Source organism: Porites lutea, chromosome 8 (genome assembly GCF_958299795.1).
Source record: "Porites lutea chromosome 8, jaPorLute2.1, whole genome shotgun sequence".
Lineage (NCBI taxonomy): Eukaryota > Metazoa > Cnidaria > Anthozoa > Scleractinia > Poritidae > Porites > Porites lutea.
Window position 1 is genome coordinate 7884199 of NC_133208.1, and position 22524 is coordinate 7906722.

Consider the following 22524-nt stretch of genomic DNA (forward strand, 5'->3'; position numbering starts at 1 on the left):
ACGATTTTCTCCTAACATCATAACAACAGCATAAAATGAAAAGGTTATGAGAATTGTTAAAAAGATCACAATCGAGTAATGCTTTGATCATGAAACAAATTATTCTCGAATAATCCTTTCAGAAAATGTATAAACTAGGACAGTCTGGACAATTTGTTTGTTAATATTGGGGTTTAAAGGGGTTAAGTGACCCCCCCCCCCTCCCCGACAAGTAAGACCCTTAAAATTATTGTCACAGACCAATTTGTTGCGCAACAGCAAATATCTTTACTGTTAAATTTAGAACACCATGAACTGCACCTAAAAATGTTCAGCAACACGTGTACAATTCCTGTGAACTGGTCACAAAACCACAAACTAATCACCGTTGTTGATTGTACTTTATTTTTCCCACACTGCACCTGATTGGTTTATTCCTTGTGACACAATAATGTTCCAGCAATGTTTTGAAAACAGCCTTATAATAATTTATTATTTCTTGCCCGTACAGTTCTCGAACTAAAATGTTCAGTGTGTGATAATCAACTGATAATAAAAACAACTTTGTAAAATTTAAACCATGTATTATTTAAAAAATTGATTTGCTTAGTTTCTCAGAAATACTGCTCATGCAATAGAATAATTACTAAAGGCTTGCTGCTCCAGTCTTACATAATAGCATAGCATCATTCCAACCCAGCCCATTACACACACCCTCCCCACCCCAACAACTCAAATATGCCTGAAGACAATTAATAAGGAATGGTAACAGAAAGTCGGTCAGGTACCATTGTGTAAACACCATTCCCCGTGCTAACACCAAATGCAGTGGAGCCTCGAAGACACAACCAACCTCTATAATTAGTCAGGGCCCAGGCTTCGCATTGGGGGAAAAGGAGAGAAAAATCGGTTTTGGCAAAAAAAATAAATAAATAAAAATCGGCGAGTGAAGCGAGCGGTAGTCCTCCCCACCACTAAGCTTGCTTCGCTCACTGCTATTTTTCCTATTTCACCCCTTTTTTCTGCCTTTTTCCCCCATTACAGAGCCTGCATGGTCCCAGGCTACCAACCTCAATATACTTTACTAAGTTCTCCAAAGTTATGAACACAATTAGTGACACTTTTATCAATCTATTTTAATTTGCTACGCACCTGCTCGATAAAAAAATTAGGACCAAAAAAGTGAATGTTATCTACACTATGTCTTCTTTTTAATAGAACTGAATTAGTTGAAGGATTGTCTGTAGGTACGAATTTTCATCCTCAACCTCATTCAATGTCAGATTACAATGTGCTTCCAGTATTTTAAACCTTTTTTTTTATAATTTGTGCCATTGAATTGTAAATAACTTCAATTTATATAAATATTGTAATCACAACAATAATTATTAGTACTTTTTACAGTGTAATTGTATTTGAAATATTAACATCATAAATGTAGTTATAAAAAGATGGTTAACCTCACGTGAATAAACTAACCAAACAGAGGGTGCTGTGAGTCACATCACTGAACCAGCTCCGAAGAATCTTTAACAGTTAAGGCTGCAGCATCAGGTGACGGCTTGTTAGCCATCCATGACAGGTATGCATTCCAAAATATTGCTACAATTTGGACAAAGCCAACACGGTGCTGAATAGGAACAAACGTAAAATTCAGAGTCTGTGCAAGGGGCCAGATCCTATAATTTGTGATCAGTGTCTGTACATAGCGTTCCTGGAGCATCTCTTTAATTTCATGTGGTCGTTTTCCAGCAAGTGTCTCTGACACACTGAAAAAGAAGCATATCATAACAGGAGCAAAGAGACTCTGATCCAACAGCATCTTTTTAAAGCCGGCAGTTTTGGCAGTCCCAGGGACAATCCTTTCCAGTGTAAGATACCATGATCTTAGCACAGGGCCAATAACTAGTCCAACCACGCCCATACGAGCTGTTCTTCTGACGTCATGATTTGTGCCTCTTCGCTCAGCAAATTGCTGGGTGATGACATCTCCAGCAGCGACAAGGACACCTAAGGCAAAAACAAGAAGTAATGAAGAGTTATACTGTCTTTGCAGCCCAGGGGAAAGCAATCCCGTATTTGGCCTTAATTGGTAACAGCACTGAACATGGTATGGGTTTGGGGGGTTGAGAGTCTTCAAACTGAGTACACAATTTTGCCATTAGCCTCTCAAACAGGGTGCTGCCCTGAACAGGCTGTAAAATGTGGGAGATTTCAATCAGTGTACATGTACATGTGCGTGTGAAGGGGATTCAATAGCCTAAATATGGGTTGGAGAATCTCTTGTCTAAAATAGAGTAGTGAAATGGATGGTTTTAAGGCCTTATAGAGGCACACAGGGTATATAAATGAGGCAGCAAGTGAGATTGGCAGCAACAGCTTAATCAACCCAGTCAATTTTTTTTGCCACTTCCTCTGTACTTTTATACTTTACATAAACACATTAGATAATCACTCTTTTTCTTCCTTTCTTTTATCTTTAATTTACCCATGGTTTATTCTACCCTGGGACTGGGGGTTGGGAGGGGGGGGCAGTATAGGATCACTGACTTGGGGGGAATAGGGGGACTGTCCTCACATCATTGTAGCTCACATCCAGGAGGTGTGAATGAAATCCTTCCCCTTTAACTTCTGTGAACTCAGATCGCACTCCCTCCCCCCTCGGTACATTCGCACCCTACATGAATGCGAGTTACAGTATTTATGGAATAATAGGGGACTGTGAAGTCTAATGGGAATTTACATCAACAGGGTGCAAAGAAAGTCAGTTATACAGCTTTTCGTTTGGGCATTAGCCCAAAGGTCATTTCATTTAGCCCCAAATACTTTTTGATGAGGTAACTGCAATGATTACACAGTTCTTAGACTGTAATTTTAATCCCTCAAAAAACGTCACTGTCCTGTACATTGGGCAAGTTAAGAATGAAACCCACTAGCGCAATAGCAAAATCCACCAGTCCAGAGCTATTGGACACTACCTTCTTTTTGCAATAATATTATGATGCCTAGTTGTACCATAGCATGTTCATGGATAGCTTAATTTTACATATACATCAGAACTTAGTCCCTTAACCCATAAAACAAATACTTGTACCTGTCTTAAAGAAGATAACCAAACAAAATTTTCACCATGGAGCACAAACCGTAACAATTTTTATGATTGCAATTTTTGCAGGCACAAAGCCTGCTTTGAAACTTGAAAAGGGCGGCACAACTTTTTCAAGTTTTAATCAACATCCATCCTTGCCATTCGTAGCTACAGACAATAGACCCTTGTCACCAAGCAGCCATTTTGTTCCAAGAGATTAAAAAAGCTTTGTATTTGCACAGCTAGCCTCGTTCTCACTGCCAGCTAGGCTAATTGTGCAAAAACAAAGCTTTTTAAATCTCCTGGGACAAAATGGCCATTGTGTGACAAAGGTCGATAGGATATGGTTTCAATGCCTAATTTATATTAGCTGTGCATAACAAAACTGGACCATTATTTTTGGAAGTTAGAAAATAGTGTGGCATAGCCCCTTTATGTTCACTAAGAACATAAGGTACTATAATGAAAGTCTTTCGTAGAACATTGCTCTCAAATTATTTGTAGAAAAAATCTTAGTTACTATTTTTGATTACGAGCAAGTACAATAAACAACAAAAGAGAAAGATACTTGTAGAGTATGATTAAACCACAGTAAATTATAAGAAGGATACTGTAAAACCTAAGAATGAAATATTAGTTAATTACTATAAAAGTGTTCATATTTACAAAAAAATGTAGATAAGCATGAAATTGTTAACACTTTTTTCTATTGTTTGTCAGTCAAGCAATCAAAATAAATAAAAATCCCAAAACAGTAAGTTGCAAAGAAACTTCATTTTTGGAGTTGCCAGCCTGCACTTTTATCCTAGCTATTATCAATATTATACAAGTAAATCTTGATTTTACTAGGAGCAGAAAATGTAAAAAATATGGTGATATATTTCATGTGATTTGGCCTGACAGATACAAAACCACACTAGCAGAGAGAGTCTTTATTCTAAAATGACACATCCTTCATAATATGCAAAAAAACATTCTATGTTGACTCTGACATGAAGTAACTTGACAGTGTAAATAAAATAATTTACATGCACAGTCAAGTTAGATTGTGTCAGCAATTATTGTTTGAATAAATATAAAATTTTCACGTTTTGTCAAAGATGCAAAATGTTGGGTATCCATGATGGAAAGTTTACAAACATCGTAACAAACATCGCTGGCTCTATCCAGTCTTTGGGAAATATTTTCTGTGAACGGTTACGTGTATAAGTTGAAATGGTATAGCCACAGTTCTTAGCTAACTTCACTGTACCCAAATGACTGACACTTGTGCTTTATAAATTTGTCATCAACTTTTGTTGTATAAATCGGTCTAGGTGGAGCAATCGGTTTACTTTCTGTATATCAGGGTGCAAACTTGCCATTCAGGCATGCAAGTTGTTGCTAGTATGTACTAGCCCAAGAGACTTTTAAGTAGCCCCTGAAAAAATTTAATGAGCAGCATTGATTACAGTTCTTCTGTAATTTGAATTTCCTAAAAAACTTAACTTGCCCACACAATTCACTAGCCCGATTGCAAAATCCACTAGCCCCAGGCTATCAGACACGTCTTTCTTTGCATGCTGGTATATGTACATGTTCATCCTTCCTCAAGATGCTCAAACTAATAATGGATAGAAAACATTTAGCCAAAGACTCGCTTAGTGCTAATGATGTGGATGCTTACATGTTCAAATGTTTGAGTTACACTGTAGGAAGATAAATGTATGTTTACTGTATACAGTTCCTCAGTTAATGCCCCCTGTTTAAGATCCAATGACTTACAATAAAAGTCCACAAAAACTAACAACAAAATAAAAACGAAAGTTTATGGATGAATGTCCGGGTGAACATTCTAGTCCTGAATAGGACTGTTGTTATTGACAGTCACTGGTGTTTCAACAATCTGTAGTATTCATCTTCAGAGTCACTCAGAAGATGAATACTGCACAGGTTGTTGAAACGTCAGTCACTGTCAACATTCAGGAAGTACGTTCACCCGGACAATCATACTCAGCCTACTTATGAAATGACTCTTGGGTTCAAACCTTTCACAAAATAACATGTTAACATTACTAAACATGTTAACGTTAACATGTGTAAAATACAAAACAATTCTTACTTTCAAACGAGGTCAGAAAGCCTGAATTTATCACACATATAAAAATATATATATATTAATAGGACACCATTGTGAAAGAGGTATAAAGCTGGCCCATACATGTATACTAATCAGATGTGTCAGAGACACACGCACACTCAGATGCAGAGGTACAAATTGCACACACACATTTTTTGGACAGTTGTTTTGAGCTGCATGCACTGTACATATACATGTCTAGGTATCTAGCGCAACTGTGAAATTTGCATGAAGACAGTCTGTGGACCAAGAGCATTATCCTCCGGATAATGTTGTTGTTGTTGTCACTCAAAAGTATAAACCATGAATGATGAGGCCTCAAGTATTTATGGGTATACATGTATGTTCATTAGCAAAGCAAATTCAAAGTTCTTTTGACAAAAGTTTACATTGTCACAAGATACTCGTGCGGATGCAAATACCTAAAGTACTTTCTGCAGGCATGCCGTTGTTGTTGTTGTTTTTTTTGTCTTCAAAGAAAGCTTTTTATGACCTATCTTATGATTTTCAAGTGTGTGTTTGTGATATGCCTATGGTCTTTAACTGTAGACATCTCTTATGTGTCCAGGACAGGTGAAGCTGTGAGCTTTTTGCCATGAGATCTGGAAACCGTTTGATATTTTTTGGATGCATCGTCACCAAAAGCTTCAATAAAGTAAACATTTCTGAAAAGAACTTGCAATGCTAATAAAGTTCTACCTATAAATCCATTCGGTCCCATCGTTCATGCAGTTTATAGAACTTTTTCAAGTGACAATGTTTTTTCAATCAGGCACCAGTTGTTCAAAGGGTGGATAATGCTATCCATTGGATAAATCTCTATCCACTGAATAGCGCAATTCATTTTCCTGATACTTATCCACTGGATAATGATTTATCCTGTGGATGGCGCTATCCATCTTTTGAACAACTGGGACCAGGTGTATACCAGGGCTGTTAACCCCTCATGTCTTCAAATATTGAGAATTAATGTGAAAGGGATGATAAATGATGTCATAATGACCACAGCACATGACATCATTTGTGAAAAAAACTGCACAAAAAGATGTTGTTGGAATTGTCACATTTGACCTAATTAATTGGCTTACTTCCCACCAACCACATTATTGCTTATATTATTTGTGAGGAAATGTTTGATATTAACAGTAAAATAGCTCAAACAAGTACAAAGCAAAGTATTTGAAAAAATTCCACTGTCAGAAAGTCGATTCCACAAGAAATGGCAAACCATGGTGATTACCCGCAAGATTTCAGATTCTAACCTGGAGACTGGGTGAATTATGGTTCAAAATCTGGAGTCTCCCAGATTATGCAGGAGAGTTGACAGCCCTGTGTATACAGTCAAACCCCGTTTTTTGGACACCTGCTTACTAAAGACACCTCATTATTACAGACAGTTTGCTTTGTCCCTGGGGAAAGACAGTCCTTAAGTTACTCTTAAGTTACATTTTCTCTAAATTCAACCCAGTTAATATGGACACCCCTCAGTGCATGTGTTAACAGAGAAAATGTTTACAAATGACAGAGTAGTGTGTACAACTGACAGAGTAATGGATAGAACTGATAGAGTAGTGCATTCAAATGACAGAGATAATGTTAAACCGAGTCTCTCTCTCTCTCTGGAGCACCAAATAACAAGAGGAGATGTATGAAAAAGCAACAACAAATGATGCCAAATAAGGGATGAGAGATAAATGACAAGAAGACGATGATATCATACAACATTGTCTGACAAATATAATTTTGAAACAAACAGCGCGCCATAGTATGGTTTCATGCCCAGAGTTTCGTTTGATTTAGGCCTTTCCTAACGCGAGATCAGTGTAAACCAATTCCTCCAGCTGTCGGCTGTTGACTGGAATCGGAAAGAGGCCTGCTATCGCATGCGAGGCACTGAAGTTATGTCGGCTGAAAATTATAGTTATGCCACCAGAATATTTATTAGCAGTAATGCACAGAGAAATGAAGTTGAATAAATTAGTTTAATATATTTCTCTAAGCCATGCTGAGACGAACGAAGGTAATTAGATCGGAGAAACAAAAACTGTCTAGAATTTTCTATAGGTTGACGAAGGCTAAACATTTCTAGATGACCGTTCCAAAAAAAAGCCATGTAGCAGACTACTTAACACACTTCAATATTTAATTGTAGGCCGTAATACTTCTGATGACACTAAATCAGTCGCGGTAACTTCATAGCGTGAGTGTTTGTTTAGATGGTTGTAAAACAGACGGCAACCACAAGAAAGACAACAAGATGATTACGAAATTTGGACAATTAGACTGAAGCATACACGATGTAATATTCCAAGAAGATCAAATTTTCATACATTGTTTAAATACCGGTTTCGCTTTTTGTTATTGCCGGCCGGATCAATTAAGCAACATTGAAACTGTTTTGGAATTTTGGTACACCAAGAAAAGCAGGCTGGTTTTCATTTGATCACTACGATCCTTGCAATCGCTAAAAAATAAATACAACTTGGCGATCCTGGTTCCACCGTCCACTGTTTATACTTTTCAAGCCACAATGTTTTTCAATCAGATACTGTCGCTGCGATCGCTGAGGTAGAACTTTTTTTTTCTCAATAGTTACCAAAAAAGGCTGCCGTTCATAATCATTTACGGTTCCTTTTTGTAGAGGAAATTTATTTAGCTTATAGATAACACGCCTTGCGTGCTTTTGAGCACACTGAAAGCATGTTGTGCTTTTTCACATGAAGCTTTTGTTTGAAAACTTTAACACGCTCTTTTGTTCGACTTACTCATGCTTAATTGTCTCAAGCGTGTCCTGTGAAACAAAAGAAATTGCTAATGAGGCAAGATTGCAAGCGTGGTAAAGCGTGTTAAAATAAATTCTTTTGTTTTGAAGTGAAAGCGTGTCGTGTGCGTGCTTTCACCTTTAGCATTAAAATCCTGTGGAGGGTCATATTTTGCTATGTTTTCCATTTTGAGTGTATGGAAATCTAACAATACCCAAACTGTCCCAACTGTGTCTCCAAACGTCCTCATACCCTGCCAATTTAGAAGACATTTCAAGCTTAATAATGACAAATCCGCAAATCCGAAGCTCATTTGTCTTTCAGAACAATTCTAAGCCCCTACAACGCGATCGGTAAAAAGATTTAAGCTTATTTCACAGCAATTTAGCTTTGGATTTTTAGAAGACATCACCTCACTCAAATGATTTGAATGAGGTGATGTCTCCTCAAATCGATCTAAAAACGGGATCTCATTAATTACAATACCTGTTCCTATAGTTTGTGTTTTCCAAGGATGTGTTATAAGCAGCTGTTGATATTTCGCCCAAGCTCTTCTTAGAATACTCATTACGGCTTGCCTTATATCTTTTTTTCTGTGCGCGCTACAATCCGCTAGAGATCACTGCCGCCATTTTTCTGTTTTTTACTTCAGCAACCGAGCGGCCCTGGGAAGAAATTTGAATCAAACTTAGGAGACTGTCAGACTGTCAGGGGCGGACCATTAGAAAACTTATGTGGGGGTGGAGGCGAAGTACAAAAAAAAGATATTCGCGCAAGGGAAAATTAAATGAAAAAAATTCGTGCACGCCAATTAATCCTAAAAAAATATTCATGCTATGGCCTAAAAAAAATTCATGCAAGGAATTTGATAACGAAAAAAAAATCCTGCGGCTCGAAAATTCTCCTCCCCCCCATAACTTTTCTAATGGTCCGTCCCTTATCTTTCCCTTATCTTATCTTTTTTGGGGAGGGGGGCGGGGGACGGGCAGGTGGGCTGTGAGGGGTGATGGGGGGTCACTTTATTTTTAGGAGAATAGAAGGGGACATCATTCGCATTTGTGAACCCAAAAAAGACATCATTAATGAAGAAGAATTAGAACTGAGAATTCAGAAGGACGACTCGAATCTGTTGGACAATGCCAGTTTGAGAGCATATAAATTTTTTCCTTGTTTTTTATTAGTTCAATGAAGACATCATAGTTCAGGAAAGACACCATAGTTGAACAACAACTACGAGAGTTCAGAAAGCGACACAAGTATAAATGTATGTTTATTTGGATTTTCTGTCTGCTAAGGCAGGGGATCTTTTAATAGCAGGAGTATTGGGGCAACAACCTTTTTTTTTTTGTAATTTCTTTACATATATTAAGAGCGAATGCACAGAAAAATCGACCAAATCGGCAAATCGTGGCCACAGCTCAAAACCTAACTTACCCTCATTTTAAGTCTGTAATAAGGTTTTAATGAGTTTATAACACTGCTGAGGTTTAAGTTTCAAAATCGATTTTTCTGTGCATTCGCTCTTAAGTGCCAAAGTTCAGTTCAGTTCATCACTCTTCGGGGGGCTTGCTTGTATTGCTCCAACATCTCGCTGCTGTAGGTCTGTGGCAATTCCTAAGTAGGCGCGTGGTAACTTCTCAGTAGTTGCTGCTCAGCAAAATTACAATAGTTCTAAAGTCCTCTCTTCAGAGCTTTGTTATTGTTATGGTATGATTAGAAACAATTATTTGATCATTTTGATAGGTTGCATGGAGTTTATTATATATTTTTAAAAAAAACTTGGGGGTCTTTTTAATCCTGTTTTAGGGATAGGGGATAGGGAGGCAATAAATTTCAACTTTTAATTAGGAGTTTTCAGGGAAAAATGGGTTTTAAAAGCCTCTATTAATATTATTTACTTATCTTAATTCAGCTCCTTGCTTAAAAAGAGGGGCACTGGAGAGATGGTGAGGAAACCCATACAGTGCATGATGTAGGATTTGCTGTTTTTGGAAAGGGGATTTATGCCGCGACCCAGTTCAGAGTGATAGATTTAAGAAAAGAGTAGCATGGCAAGCGGAGAACAGCGACCGAGCAGATGCCTTTCAATAAGAAGAGACCACACACACCACGAGAGATTCAAAGCATTGTTTTTCTATTACTATGGACAATGTGAGCAATATATTTACATGGGCTTTGTTCTTTTTACTGAAAATTAGCTTACATTGATCTTACGTAAGTTAAAACAATGTGCGTAATATATTTTAGTACATGGACCCAGTTTTTTCTTTTCCTTTTTTTTTTTTTGAAAATAATTTCACACTGGTCTCTTTTCCATCTAATATTTCTTTATTTGTGTCTGGAGTCTCATCATCCTATTCATTTAGTCCGGCCTTACGGCAGGTTGACCTTGTACCTTAAACTCTTAAAACGGCTGCTACGGTTATACGTTTTAAAATCGTGGGTGGATTTAGGAGTGGGAACCCTCACAGGTTGAAAAAAGGCGTTTCCGTTTCCGTTTTTGTAACGGTTACCTAACGGAAACCTGAATATCCGCAGACGGAATTGTAACGGGGAACACGTGTATCAGTCATGTTTCAGTTTCTGCGGACACGCTTAAACGCATCCCTTATACTCGCGTTTCCGTCAGGTTTACTTTTGCGGAAACGCTAACTGCCGTCATGTTTCCGCAGCCCGTAAATTTAGAGGATACTCAATTATCCGTCGAGTTTTCGGAAGAGTGAGTGCGGAAACTCAGTTGGATCGTTTTATACTCTGCAGCCTTCATGTTTCCGCAGATTCTTTCCGTGGAGTATTCGCTGCATTTCCTAAATGTAGAAACTTTACTTAACTCTCCAGTTTACAATCATATACGGTTCATTCTATCCGGTATATAAAAAAGTGGACGTTTGTCCGACCCTGGACCGTTTCATGATTCTATTTTCGCTGATACCTCCCAAATCAAGCAGAATCAGATTCAAGTGCCTTTTTGGTAAGTTTTAATGTAAATAATTATCTCTCCATTTTCATATATATACATATATGTAAATACGTATGATAAATATTTACACAAAAAATGATTCTTACAATGTATTTCTATTTTCTATATCTGATACTGAAACTTTTTCATTTCAATTAAATAATCCTTTTAGAATAGGCCACTTCCGAGTTCCAAAAACCGTCACTTTGAAAATGAGGCTAGGTGCACAACCTTTCTTGTGAAAATGAGTTTTATTTGCATGAGAATGAAAAATGACTTCCGTATCAAAGGCTGAGCACCTACCCTCATTTTGAAACAGAGGCCCGGGGGAACTCTGAAATGGCCTATTGAGAAAATTCAACCTTTTTTCTCCTTGAAATGATTAAATCAACATAATATTTATATAATATATAAAAAATAGCACTGTTATAGCATATATTTTAAAATTAGTATTGTGCATTTCCATTCCAAAATAACTCTAAGAAGTAGTTCAAAGTAAAATTATTAAATAATGTAATAAGGTCTTACTTAGTTAAAACTGCATAAAATCGCATTAGGATATTTTCTAGTGATAATTTGTATAAAATTTCTATATCTGATACTGAAGCTTTTTCATTTCAATTAAATAATCCTTTTCGAACTGAGAAAATTCAACTTTTTTCTCCTTGAAATGATTAAATTAACATAATAGTTATATAACAATTAATTAAATAACATCATTATAGTATATATTTTAAAACTAGTATCGTGCATTTCCATTCCAAAATAACTCTTAGAAGTAGTTCACAGTAAAATCATTAAATAATGTAGTAAGGTCTTACTCAATTAAGACCGCATAAAATCCCATTAGGATGTCTAGTGGTAATTTTTATCAAATTACTGTCTTAATATATATGTCACATCATAGTTTTTGAAGAAAACGAATAGAAACAATGAAATATATACTTTAATCTAAAAATATATTTTTACGGTGTGTTCCTTTCTTTAAAGTTGCTCAGTAAACCTTTGCACAAATATAGCAGTTTAGCCAATACCAGGTTTTGAAAGTGCTACTGATGATGTAGAGGTTTCTTATCGAAAAATTTTCTTGGACACACAATAACGAATGTTAACTACTCTTTGCAAACTGCTTCCCTTTTACCCATCAAATCTAGATTTAATAAAAAGATAACTCATGTATGTAAATTATTTTAAGGCATGTCACCACCAAGTACCAGTTAAATGCAACATTAGCGATATTTTGAAATATTTTGAAAGAAAAAAAAACATTGGCAGTAGATGACAATCAAAGAAATGTTTTTAATGTGTTGCATTTAAATACCTAGTACCAGTACTTAGTGGATCATACCAAAAGTTATTGTTAAACCCCACACAACTGCTGATAGGCCTTCATTAGGGAGTATCAGACTAATGCTACAAAGACAATAGTGATGCAAACAAAAATCGCCATAGGCTTTAGTACACAACGTACAAGCCAACATCTCTACACATGTATCTCACTTTTTGTTGTCACTCTGCTGTAACTGGACAGCAACAACTTGGACCTGGCTATGGCATACAAGGTACTCTATGAGAATTAGCCTGGATTCATTTTTGCACTGCATTAACCTTACACTCCCTGTTTTATTACTTTAGGATAACCCAATGACTGTCTTAACATTCCTGCAATTTTAATGAAAACAGTCGAGTAAAGGTTGTTATTAAGAATAAAACTCTTATCACCTTTCCAATCAGATCGTGTAATTCATTTAGAGTTGATCAAGTCAGGGTTATCCTGACTAAAGAAGGCTAATATTATTAATACATTTGGGACTTTAAGCAAATTGCTACAGCGACCTCTACTATGGTCGTGGATGCGAGTCCTGAAGAGAGTATGTCACTGTGGTCGATCAAATTTCAACCTTATGCTAGTGGCACCCAAAAAGTGACTACAGGGTTTCTCGTTCGTTTGCTTTTGCTGTTAGTAAAACACAGGGAAGACTAAATTGTTGGGGAACTAGAAGTGTCAAATACTTCGTTGATTAAGTGAAAAACAATATGACAGGTTTTAAACCACCGCAAAATGGAGGAAAGGCACATTTTTATTCTCATGTAGAAACGACTATGCCATCACATTTGGTTCTGTGGTGAAAGGTCATTTTCAAGCATGTGCCCTGCATCACTTTACTTCCAGTTGCCAAAGTAGCAATCAATGTAGCAATTTGTTTTAAGTCTTTATTACTGACGTCCTGCCCATGAGGGGCAGTTTTTTGGTACTAGTCTGTCTAAAGGTTTTTATCAGCCTCTCTGGTTATTTTTGCCTTTTTGTCATATGTGCCTCATAAGAGGCATCAAGAACAGCCTTGATCTTTTTCAACCTAGATCTTTCCCAGCGTAGTGGCTTAATGTGCCTTGGTGGTGGACCCCTCCTCCCATCTTCATTGTTATCACTTTCCTCTGAAGACATGAATTTCACAGCATTGGGCAGGTCTAGCAAAGCCTTTATTTTGGTTTTGTCGTCAGCAGAAAGATGCGCCTTCCCCAACACTTCCGTGCGATACGTCAATTTCTGAACACCAAAAAAGCTCATTTAGTCACAGTGGCATGACTACTGTGAAAAACATTAACAGTTACTTTTTTCTTCAACAATAGTTTAGTCTTGCAAAAAAAGCCTACCTAAATATTTTGAATCTTTAGATTTTGTTCTTGCTGTCTACTCTGACATAGCTACCACAGCCAGAGGTTTTTGAAATTCCCTGACTTTTTCCTGACAAATGTAAAATTTCCCTGACCAACTGAGTCAACAATTTCACAAATTACTCCTGACAAGGGACTCAATGCACCATTCACAGCCACCCCTCACCTATTTAGTCACATGTAATGTACATGACTTGATAATCCCTTAATATAATGTGCAAACAGTATTGATTTTTTTGAAAAACCAACATCAGCTGGTTGTTCAATTAAAAGGAACAATATTCTACCAATACAGCATGATTCATGTCCGAAAAAATATACCAAAGTACCTTAAAAATTTCACTTTTCCCTGACTTCCTACAAAGCCTTACATTATCCCTGACTTGAAGTCAAAATGCCTGACTTTTCCTTGACCTTGAAAAAAATTTATTTTCCCTGACTTCCTACAAAGCCTTACATTATCCGTGACTTGAAGTCAAAATGCCTGACTTTTCCTTGACCTTGAAAAAAATTTATTTTCCCTGACTTCCTACAAAGCCTTACATTATCCCTGACTTGAAGTCAAAATGCCTGACTTTTCCTTGACCTTGAAAAAATTTTATTTTCCCTGACCTGTGGCAACCATGTCTGAGAAATTTACACCACAATCGAACCATGCATATAAATGGCAATAAAAAAATAAAAAACATTAAAAATGTCAAAGGGGGTAGGGTATGGCACTCGTGCATTCTATAACAATCATATGTATGCACTAGACAAACATGCAAAACATGTGTTGTGTTCTAAAAAAATGAAAGAGCCTAGTGCCCTTAACATGAGAACCCAGGGTAACCCAGGATAAATGTGCTTGAAAAAACTAATCTGCCAGGGGCCACCAGGAGATGACAAAGCACAGTCTTGTTAGTAGTACACTGCTTGTAAGGAATATTTGCACTGCAAGCATTAACAAAATAATGTACATCTTGTCATGTATTTTACCTACCCTTTTCGCTCTCAATCGGCGCCTAACCAGAAATCCGTGTTCTTTGAGTTTGCCATTTTTCTGCCTCACCACGTCATCGCGGGTGCTTTTAAAGTACTGAAAAATGGCCCCTGGCAAAAGGAAAGCATGTTAAATGTGCAGGTGTGTAGACAAGGAATTAAGAGTGTTTCTTGGTGTTGCTAAAAGTATTATTGGTTTGCTCTTGTTTTTTGGTATGGGAATTTTAGTGTCTTCTCAATCTTTTGTATTGTTTCATTAGATGATTGCACCTGTCCGCAACACCTAGAAACTGCCAGATTCAAGGAACTTGGAAAAATGCAAGACTTACCTTTTATCTCTGCTTTGGGCCATTTCTTTTTTCCAAAATTTCCCGACTTCATTTACCAAAATAGCCTCAACGTTTCTGTTCTCCTCATCAACATACCTCAAAAAAAAAAACCAAACAAACAAAAACAAAAACAAAAACAAAAACAAAAACAAAAAATATGTCAGATATTTCTAAATATGTATTTCAAATAATATGTATTTTGTAACAACCTGGTTCTGAAAAAACTTACTGAGCTTAATGAGGCAGTTTTCTGGTAGTGCATGACAAAGAAAAATATATTTTTTTAAAACATAAATGAAGGTTGCTTTTGTCATCAAATAAAGCTCGTATCCAAGTGTTTGAAGTACTGTACAATAACAAATTGAAGTGAGAGGAAATGATATCACTGGATAATAGTCTTGTTGATCTTCTTGTGGCATTCAGAGAATTAAAAGTATCATTGACACAAGCACCATTTTGTCCACTCAAAGATGGATAAATAGAATTGCAACTTCCCACTCAAAGATGGACGTCTTACTTGTGTCAATGAAGGTTGCTTTGTCATCGAATAAAGCAGTTATCCTTGTGTTCGAAGCTAAGCAACAAATTGAAGTGTAAGGAAATGATATTCCTGAATAATCTATTTGTTTACATGTATCTCCTGGTGACTGTTGCAACATTATTGAAATATCATTGACACAAGCACTACTTTGTCCACTCAAAGATGGATAAATAGAATTGCGACTTCCCACTCAAAGATGGGCGTCTTACTTGTGTCAATGAAGGTTGCTTTGTCATCGAATAAAATGGTTATCCTTGTGTTCGAAACTAAGCAACAAATTGAAGTGTAAGGAAATGATATTATTGAATAATCTCTTCGTTTATCTCCTAGTGACTGTTGCAACATTATTGAAACATCATTGACACAAGCACTACTTTGTCCACTCAAAGATGGATAAATAGAATTGCGACTTCCCACTCAAAGATGGGCGTGTTACTTGTGTCAATGAAGGTTGCTTTGTCATCGAATAAAGCGCTTATCCTTGTGTTCGAAGCTAAGCAACAAATTGAAGTGTAAGGAAATGATATTATTGAATAATCTCTTCGTTTATCTCCTAGTGACTGTTGCAACATTATTGAAACATCATTGACACAAGCACTACTTTGTCCACTCAAAGATGGATAAATAGAATTGCGACTTCCCACTCAAAGATGGGCGTGTTACTTGTGTCAATGAAGGTTGCTTTGTCATCGAATAAAGCGGTTATCCTTGTGTTCGAAGCTAAGCAACAAATTGAAGTGTAAGGAAATGATATTATTGAATAATCTCTTCGTTTATCTCCTAGTGACTGTTGCAACATTATTGAAACATCATTGACACAAGCACTACTTTGTCCACTCAAAGATGGATAAATAGAATTGCAACTTCCCACTCAAAGATGGGCGTCTTACTTGTGTCAATGAAGGTTGCTTTGTCATCAAATAAAGCTCTTACCCTTGTGTTCCAAGCTAAGCGACAAATTGAGGTGTAAGGAAATGATATTCCTGAATAATCTCTTTGTTTACATGTATCTCCTAGTGACTGTTGCAACATTATTGAAATATCATTGACACAAGCACTACTTTGTCCACTCAAAGATGGATAAATAGAATTGCAACTTCCCACTCAAAGATGGGCGTCTTACTTGTGTCAATGAAGGTTGCTTTGTCATCGAATAAAGCAGTTATCCTTGTGTTCAAAACTTAACGACAAATTGAAGTGTAAGGAAATGATATTCCTGAATAATCTCTTTGTTTACATGTATCTCCTAGTGACTGTTGCAACATTAATGAAATATCATTGACACAAGCACTACTTTGTCCACTCAAAGATGGATAAATAGAATTGCGACTTCCCACTCAAAGATGGGCGTCTTACTTGAGTCAATGAAGGTTGCTTTGTCATTGAATAAAGCTGTTATCCTTGTGTTCGAAGCTTAACAACAAATTGAAGTGTAAGGAAATTATATTCCTGAATAATATTCTTGTTTATCTCCTGGTGACTATTGCAACATTTGAAATATCATTGACACAAGCACTAATTTGTCCACTCAAAGATGGATAAATAGAATTGCAACTTCCCACTCAAAGATGGGCGTCTTACTTGAGTCAATGAAGGTTGCTTTGTCATCGAATAAAGCTGTTATCCTTGTGTTCAAAACTTAACGACAAATTGAAGTGTAAGGAAATTATATTCCTGAATAATATTCTTGTTGATCTCCTGTTGACTGTGGCAACATTTGAAATATCATTGACACAAGCACTACTTTGTCCACTCAAAGATGGATAAATAGAATTGCGACTTCCCACTCAAAGATGGGCGTCTTACTTGTGTCAATGAAGGTTGCTTTGTCATCAAATAAAGCTGTTATTCTTGAACATTAAATATTATTTTCGTACAGGTTTATCCTTGTGATAAACATCTACAGTCTCAGAAATTGGAGTGGAAATGTTTTGTACATTTCAGTGTCAAGGAATTTTTATAAAATATTTTTCTGTCATTGATATTTTATTCCGTACTCCGTTCCATGATTCCGTTTCCTCATTCGAGATTCAGTATTTTACGGCTGCCATCTTCGCCATTAAAATGTGTATTAGTATACAGAAAAATTCTTTTTCGGTGAAGCATCAACTATGTCTTTATTGCAAAAGAAATCAGACAAACACGTACTTTACAGGTAGATGTTATCAAAGAAACTACAGGCAACATACAAAGGTCAGATCTGTAGGGAGCAACTCGCTGTCGCATGAAACATGTAAGCTTATGTAAGCTCACATGCGAAACGATTTTTATGATCGACACCCAAAGCTATTACATAGACTTAAATATGCTTCTATATATTTAAACAAGATTCAGAATGTACTTACGAAACAACAAGGATCCACGGTTTAAAATAGGTGTTCTTTCTTCTCAATGGTTGTTGAAACACTCAGTGTGCATTCGAGTCGCCACGAGTGAACACTGAACTCCTTCGTCACCGCTTCCATGGGATTTGGCGTTTCATTTAAATAGTTTTTCGAACTATTATTCCTCCCTGCAGTCTATCTCCGCAATCTATCACACTCTCTTCGCTCACCTTCACAAAAAAAACGGCCCTGCATGTACAAACCACCAAAATGGAAGGCGAACCGACAGCGAAGAATGTTCAAAAGGGCGCGCGATTCAAAATTGAACGTGAAAGCGAGGCACGCATGCTCATAAGACTCACGCCTCCAGAGCGAGGCAAAATGCGTGCAAGGGCGTTAAAAACTCATTTATAATTTATTTTGCTGTTTCTAAATTGTTTCAAATTACGCTTCAATGTTTGGAGCGTTAACAATTTTAAGGTACCTGCCCAGGCTAATTTTGGTCATTTTAAATGCAAAACACTGTTCATAGTATGTCCCTGGATACGTTAAAAGCCTCAAAATATTAATGACAAACTTAAATGGTACACCAAAAAAAACCTTTTTTGTGTGTCAGAGACCTCCTTGTGGGATTTTTGAGTTAATCATTAACCTACGCCTAATATTATAATTTGCATCTTTCTCCGTAATAGTTCAAAGAAATGTAAAAGCAAAAACGTGCATATATAAAGATAAATAAAAGTAAGTTTTCTGTGGTTGGGGAAGACCTTAGTTGAAAAATCCTTGAAGTTATTGCAGTGGGACTAAAAATTAACGTCCAGGGACTGGAACATTTCGTCATTTGCATGAGTGTCTTCCCCCAACCACACGTTTCTTTGTTATTACCTTACGAAAGATCCTGCCAAGTTTGGGGGAAAACGGGCTTTTCGTTGATTCATAAAACAGAAATTTGCCAGTCCATTCATGACATTTTTTGCATAAAAGGCATCTGGAAAGGAAAACTTGAAGCACATATCAACAAAACCGTGGCTAAAATGCTTCGTTCCGATTTTTGTCGCCATATTGTATTGATTTCCGCTGATCAATAGGCCTGAAGACGTAGTTTAGCCTCTTTCTACCCTCCCCCCCACCCTCCCTGAAGTTGTTTTGTTGATCGGTTGCTATGGAACATCATGCTGGGGCCAATAACAGCATGCATCACATCCGGTAACGCGATATGAGCAATTCGCAATATGGGACCGAAGAAGCTTTCGAAACGCGAAAGAAAGAAATTACTAAAAGAAAAAGCTCAAAAGGCAGCGAAAATAAGAGGAGTTGGAGTGGGAAGTAGACAAAAGTTTGCTTTGGCAGCTAATTGGAGGGAAGAGCCATACAAGAGCAGTGATCGTGAGCGAGGTGTTCGCAAAAGAGTGAGCTATGTCAGTCCTGGGAAAACGAAGTACTGGTCACAAAAAAGTGTTGAGAAAGAATTGGTTTCTCGTAACCTAAAGGATTGTCTTTATGACAAATCGGCAAGTTCTACGGAGGATAACTCAGATGGTGACGATGAAGACTACTGTGAGGACGATAGAGATGCGAAAAAGCGAAAGCTACAGTCATCTGATGAGCCGGATGAGTCATCAGACAAAAACAAAGGCTGTCTTGAAATCGAGAGGCGATTGTTTGTCTGCGAGTCCACACAACTTATGGATATGGTGGAACAAATAAATGCCACGTCTCAGTGTTCAACTCCTGAATGCAATGGTAGGTAAATTCATTTATTTGATCGAGTAGAGAGCCAAATTTTTCACCGTGACATAACTTCCATGCATGCATACTTTACAAATAGTAAGTAAAGACTTTCACAATGCAAGCCATTCAAACATTAGTCTGATTTTATCCATGCTTGTTTGCAAAACCTATGTAAATGTGTAAATCCTCACTCACTGCTGAGTTTATTCTGATATATTTATGTACTGCTATGGTACATTTGCTTCTTGTAGGACTTGTAATCTTTTACTCATCATTATATGGCTGTGTGCTATCTAAAGAGCTCACTTGAATGGTTAATTTTAGTTCAGGTGTAAAGACCAGTATTTTGTTCTACACTCCTCATTTTCCCTTATTATACATACATACAGTTGCTCCCTGAAGGGGCTTTTCAGCACCAATATAGTATTACCATATCAAACAATTTATCTGAGAAATAAAACAATTCATCTGAGATCTATTTGAATAGTAATGAAATAAACTATGTTACTTTTCTACAAGATCAAAGAAAACTTATCAAGGTTTACCGCACTGAAAGAACCTGTGAACTTTTTTTTTTTCGCTATTGTTTACTTGGCTCTATTATTTCAGATCCTTTGTTTTATTTGTGTTATGTCAACAGTGACTTCAACAGGTTTCTCAAATGTACACCAACGATGAGCCACTAATTACCAGCTGTTTTTGTTTTATACACTAATAGGGAGAACTACATTCTTTCAACAGGTTTTCTTGTTGTGTCAAAAGTTGAACCAACAGGTCTTGGGGGTTCTATGAATGTTACATTTGCATGCAATGGATGCAAACTGCGTACTGTGAACTTTTGTGGTTCAGCCCTTGTTGAAGGCTCAAAGCGGACAGTTGTGGGACTTGCTCTGGCTGTAGCATTTTTTATAACTGGTCATGGCTATGCCAAATTTTCCAGAACATTAAGGCAGTGTCTTGGCATTAGCTGCATTTCGAAGAACCCATACTATGAAACCATAAAGCTGGTATATCCTAAAGTCACGGAGATTTTGAATGGTATGTGTGATGAAGAGAAAGAAAGGATGAAACAAATGAGCAATGGCCAGTTCGGCAGTTGGAAGAGGGCAGTGGTGACATCGGATGGTGTATGGCATACAAGGGGCCATTTCAGCAAAAATGGCTCCTTTATCATTAAGAATTACTTGACAGGTGGTTTGCTGTGGTATGGCCATAAGTGTATGCGGGGTAAAGATGGTGTTTTGGAGGATGAATTGTTTGAGGGGACGGCCAAGTCCATGGAGGGCATACTTGCAGAGGAGTGCTACAAGGAGGCAAGGGATGAGGGCTGTAAAGTGGAGGTTGTTTGGCAGGATGGAGATTCGAGTGCTGCCCTAGCAGTTAGCAAGTTCCATAAAGAAGGAAAAGTGTACAAGTGTGGTGGGCACGTTGGAAGAGCCCACTACAACAAGCTGAAAGAGGTCTCAAAGAAAAAAGTGTTTTCTGCTGATATCAAGAGGAAATATAAAGAGAAGTTCCCCCAAGTGGAAAGTGTTGTGTGCAAGTGTGAAAAGCACAAAGCTGGATGTGGGTGTCTCAGGGACAACTTCCTGACAAATGCCCGCGTAAATCATTTCTGCTGCCTTCAACAGTGCAGTACTCCCCAAGAGTATGCAAGGAGATTGAGAGCTTTAGGAGAATATCATTCCAGGGACATCCATGAGTGGGATGGGGGTGAGTGTGGATTTCACCCAAAAATTGTATGTTCCTGTAAGAAATGTAAAGAAGATGAAGAACTGCAATGTCAGGGGAAACCCTACAAGACGAAGAACCCCCTTACCTGTGACTACCACTGGCTGCAATACCGCATTGAGTGTGAGCGCCGTGCAGAAGATGCAGATAGCGTGATCCATCCAACCATGGGGAGAGGCCATTCAAACTTGTGCGAGGCACATTTTACTGTCCTGCCTGACTACCGTGCTAAGGATCAAAATCTTTGTAGGTAAGTGAAAGAGTCCCAAGCTCATATTCGGATGATTATATGGGTGACTATCACAACCTTCAATTGAAATAATTAGCATGGAAAAAATCTTTTGCTCTTCATAGGTCTGAGCTGATTTTTTTTTCCCTGGATGATACCTTTTTAAATTCAAGGTCCAATTTGAAAATCTGGAAAATATCCGGGCTTGCATGATCAGTTATTAGTTGAAGGTTTTCATACAATAATTCTCCATCCAACTACTGATACCAATTTATCCGGTCAAGGCAAATTGTAAAGAGAATCCATAAGTGTACCAGTCATCAATTGGGTAATTATTCTTATTTCTTAGGTTACACTACATTACTTCAACCAACTGTGGTTTCTGCCAAGGAAACATGTCCTGGTGCTATAAAGTCAGGGGACAGAACTACCACTGGGTGATTGACCTTTATGAGATGCTGAACCTGCCTGTCATCCCTGCAGTAATTGAGGCCCTTCAGAAGGCAGCATTGGATCGCATGAAAGAGATTGAGAAGGGAAAGACAGACCACAGGAAGAAGACACGTATCCAGATGAAAGTGGCACGGGCTGAGGATCAAGAGGCTAGGAAGAAGTGGGTGAAGCAGCAAGCAGTCCGTCATACATACGGAAACGACCAAGAGGATGATGATGCTGAGGAGGATGAGGTGGATCCTGCACTTATTGTAGCAGCAAGGGCTGCCATGGAAGAGACAGAGGAAGATGATGGGGCCATACTGGTCATCAGTGGGAGAACCTGCCGATGTGGCTCCAAAACACACAAAAGAGTATCCCATTCAGACTGTCCCTTGAACCCCAAAAATAAAAACTAATTAAGGTTTTTATGTAAAGGAGGGACTTCATCATTCTTACATGTTTCAGTCGGAAGGGGATTTTTTTGCATAAATTTCAATCCTAGTTTTGACTTCAGAGTTTCCTTTGCTGCATCTGACACCGTTGCAAGTGAAAATAGACTTTATTTATTTACTTCTAGCTTTTGTATAAAATATGACATAGCATATAACAAACATTGATATCTTATGTAAAACAAATTTTC

The 22524-nt window shown here is 37.5% G+C and overlaps 4 protein-coding genes across 4 annotated transcripts in view; 1 reads left to right on the forward strand and 3 right to left on the reverse strand.

Moving 5' to 3' along the window:
* LOC140946543 (uncharacterized) overlaps positions 1–22524 on the reverse strand; it is a 156129-nt gene that overhangs the window by 8371 nt on the left and 125234 nt on the right. The window lies entirely within an intron of this gene.
* On the reverse strand, positions 1439–8595 carry LOC140946904 (mitochondrial inner membrane protein Mpv17-like). The gene is made up of 2 exons (XM_073396007.1): positions 8435–8595; positions 1439–1989 (listed from the first exon to the last, which is right to left on the reverse strand). Exons 1-2 carry the CDS (start codon positions 8514–8516, stop codon positions 1484–1486), a joined length of 588 nt encoding a protein of 195 aa, XP_073252108.1. The 5' UTR covers positions 8517–8595; the 3' UTR covers positions 1439–1483.
* On the reverse strand, positions 10920–14976 carry LOC140946921 (uncharacterized). Its single transcript, XM_073396022.1, has 3 exons — positions 14894–14976; positions 14566–14675; positions 10920–13455 (listed from the first exon to the last, which is right to left on the reverse strand). The coding sequence occupies exons 1-3, from the start codon at positions 14943–14945 to the stop codon at positions 13198–13200; spliced, it is 420 nt and encodes a 139-aa protein (XP_073252123.1). The 5' UTR covers positions 14946–14976; the 3' UTR covers positions 10920–13197.
* Positions 18962–22522, forward strand: LOC140946884 (uncharacterized). Its single transcript, XM_073395991.1, has 3 exons — positions 18962–19501; positions 20231–21470; positions 21799–22522. Exons 1-3 carry the CDS (start codon positions 18991–18993, stop codon positions 22298–22300), a joined length of 2253 nt encoding a protein of 750 aa, XP_073252092.1. The 5' UTR covers positions 18962–18990; the 3' UTR covers positions 22301–22522.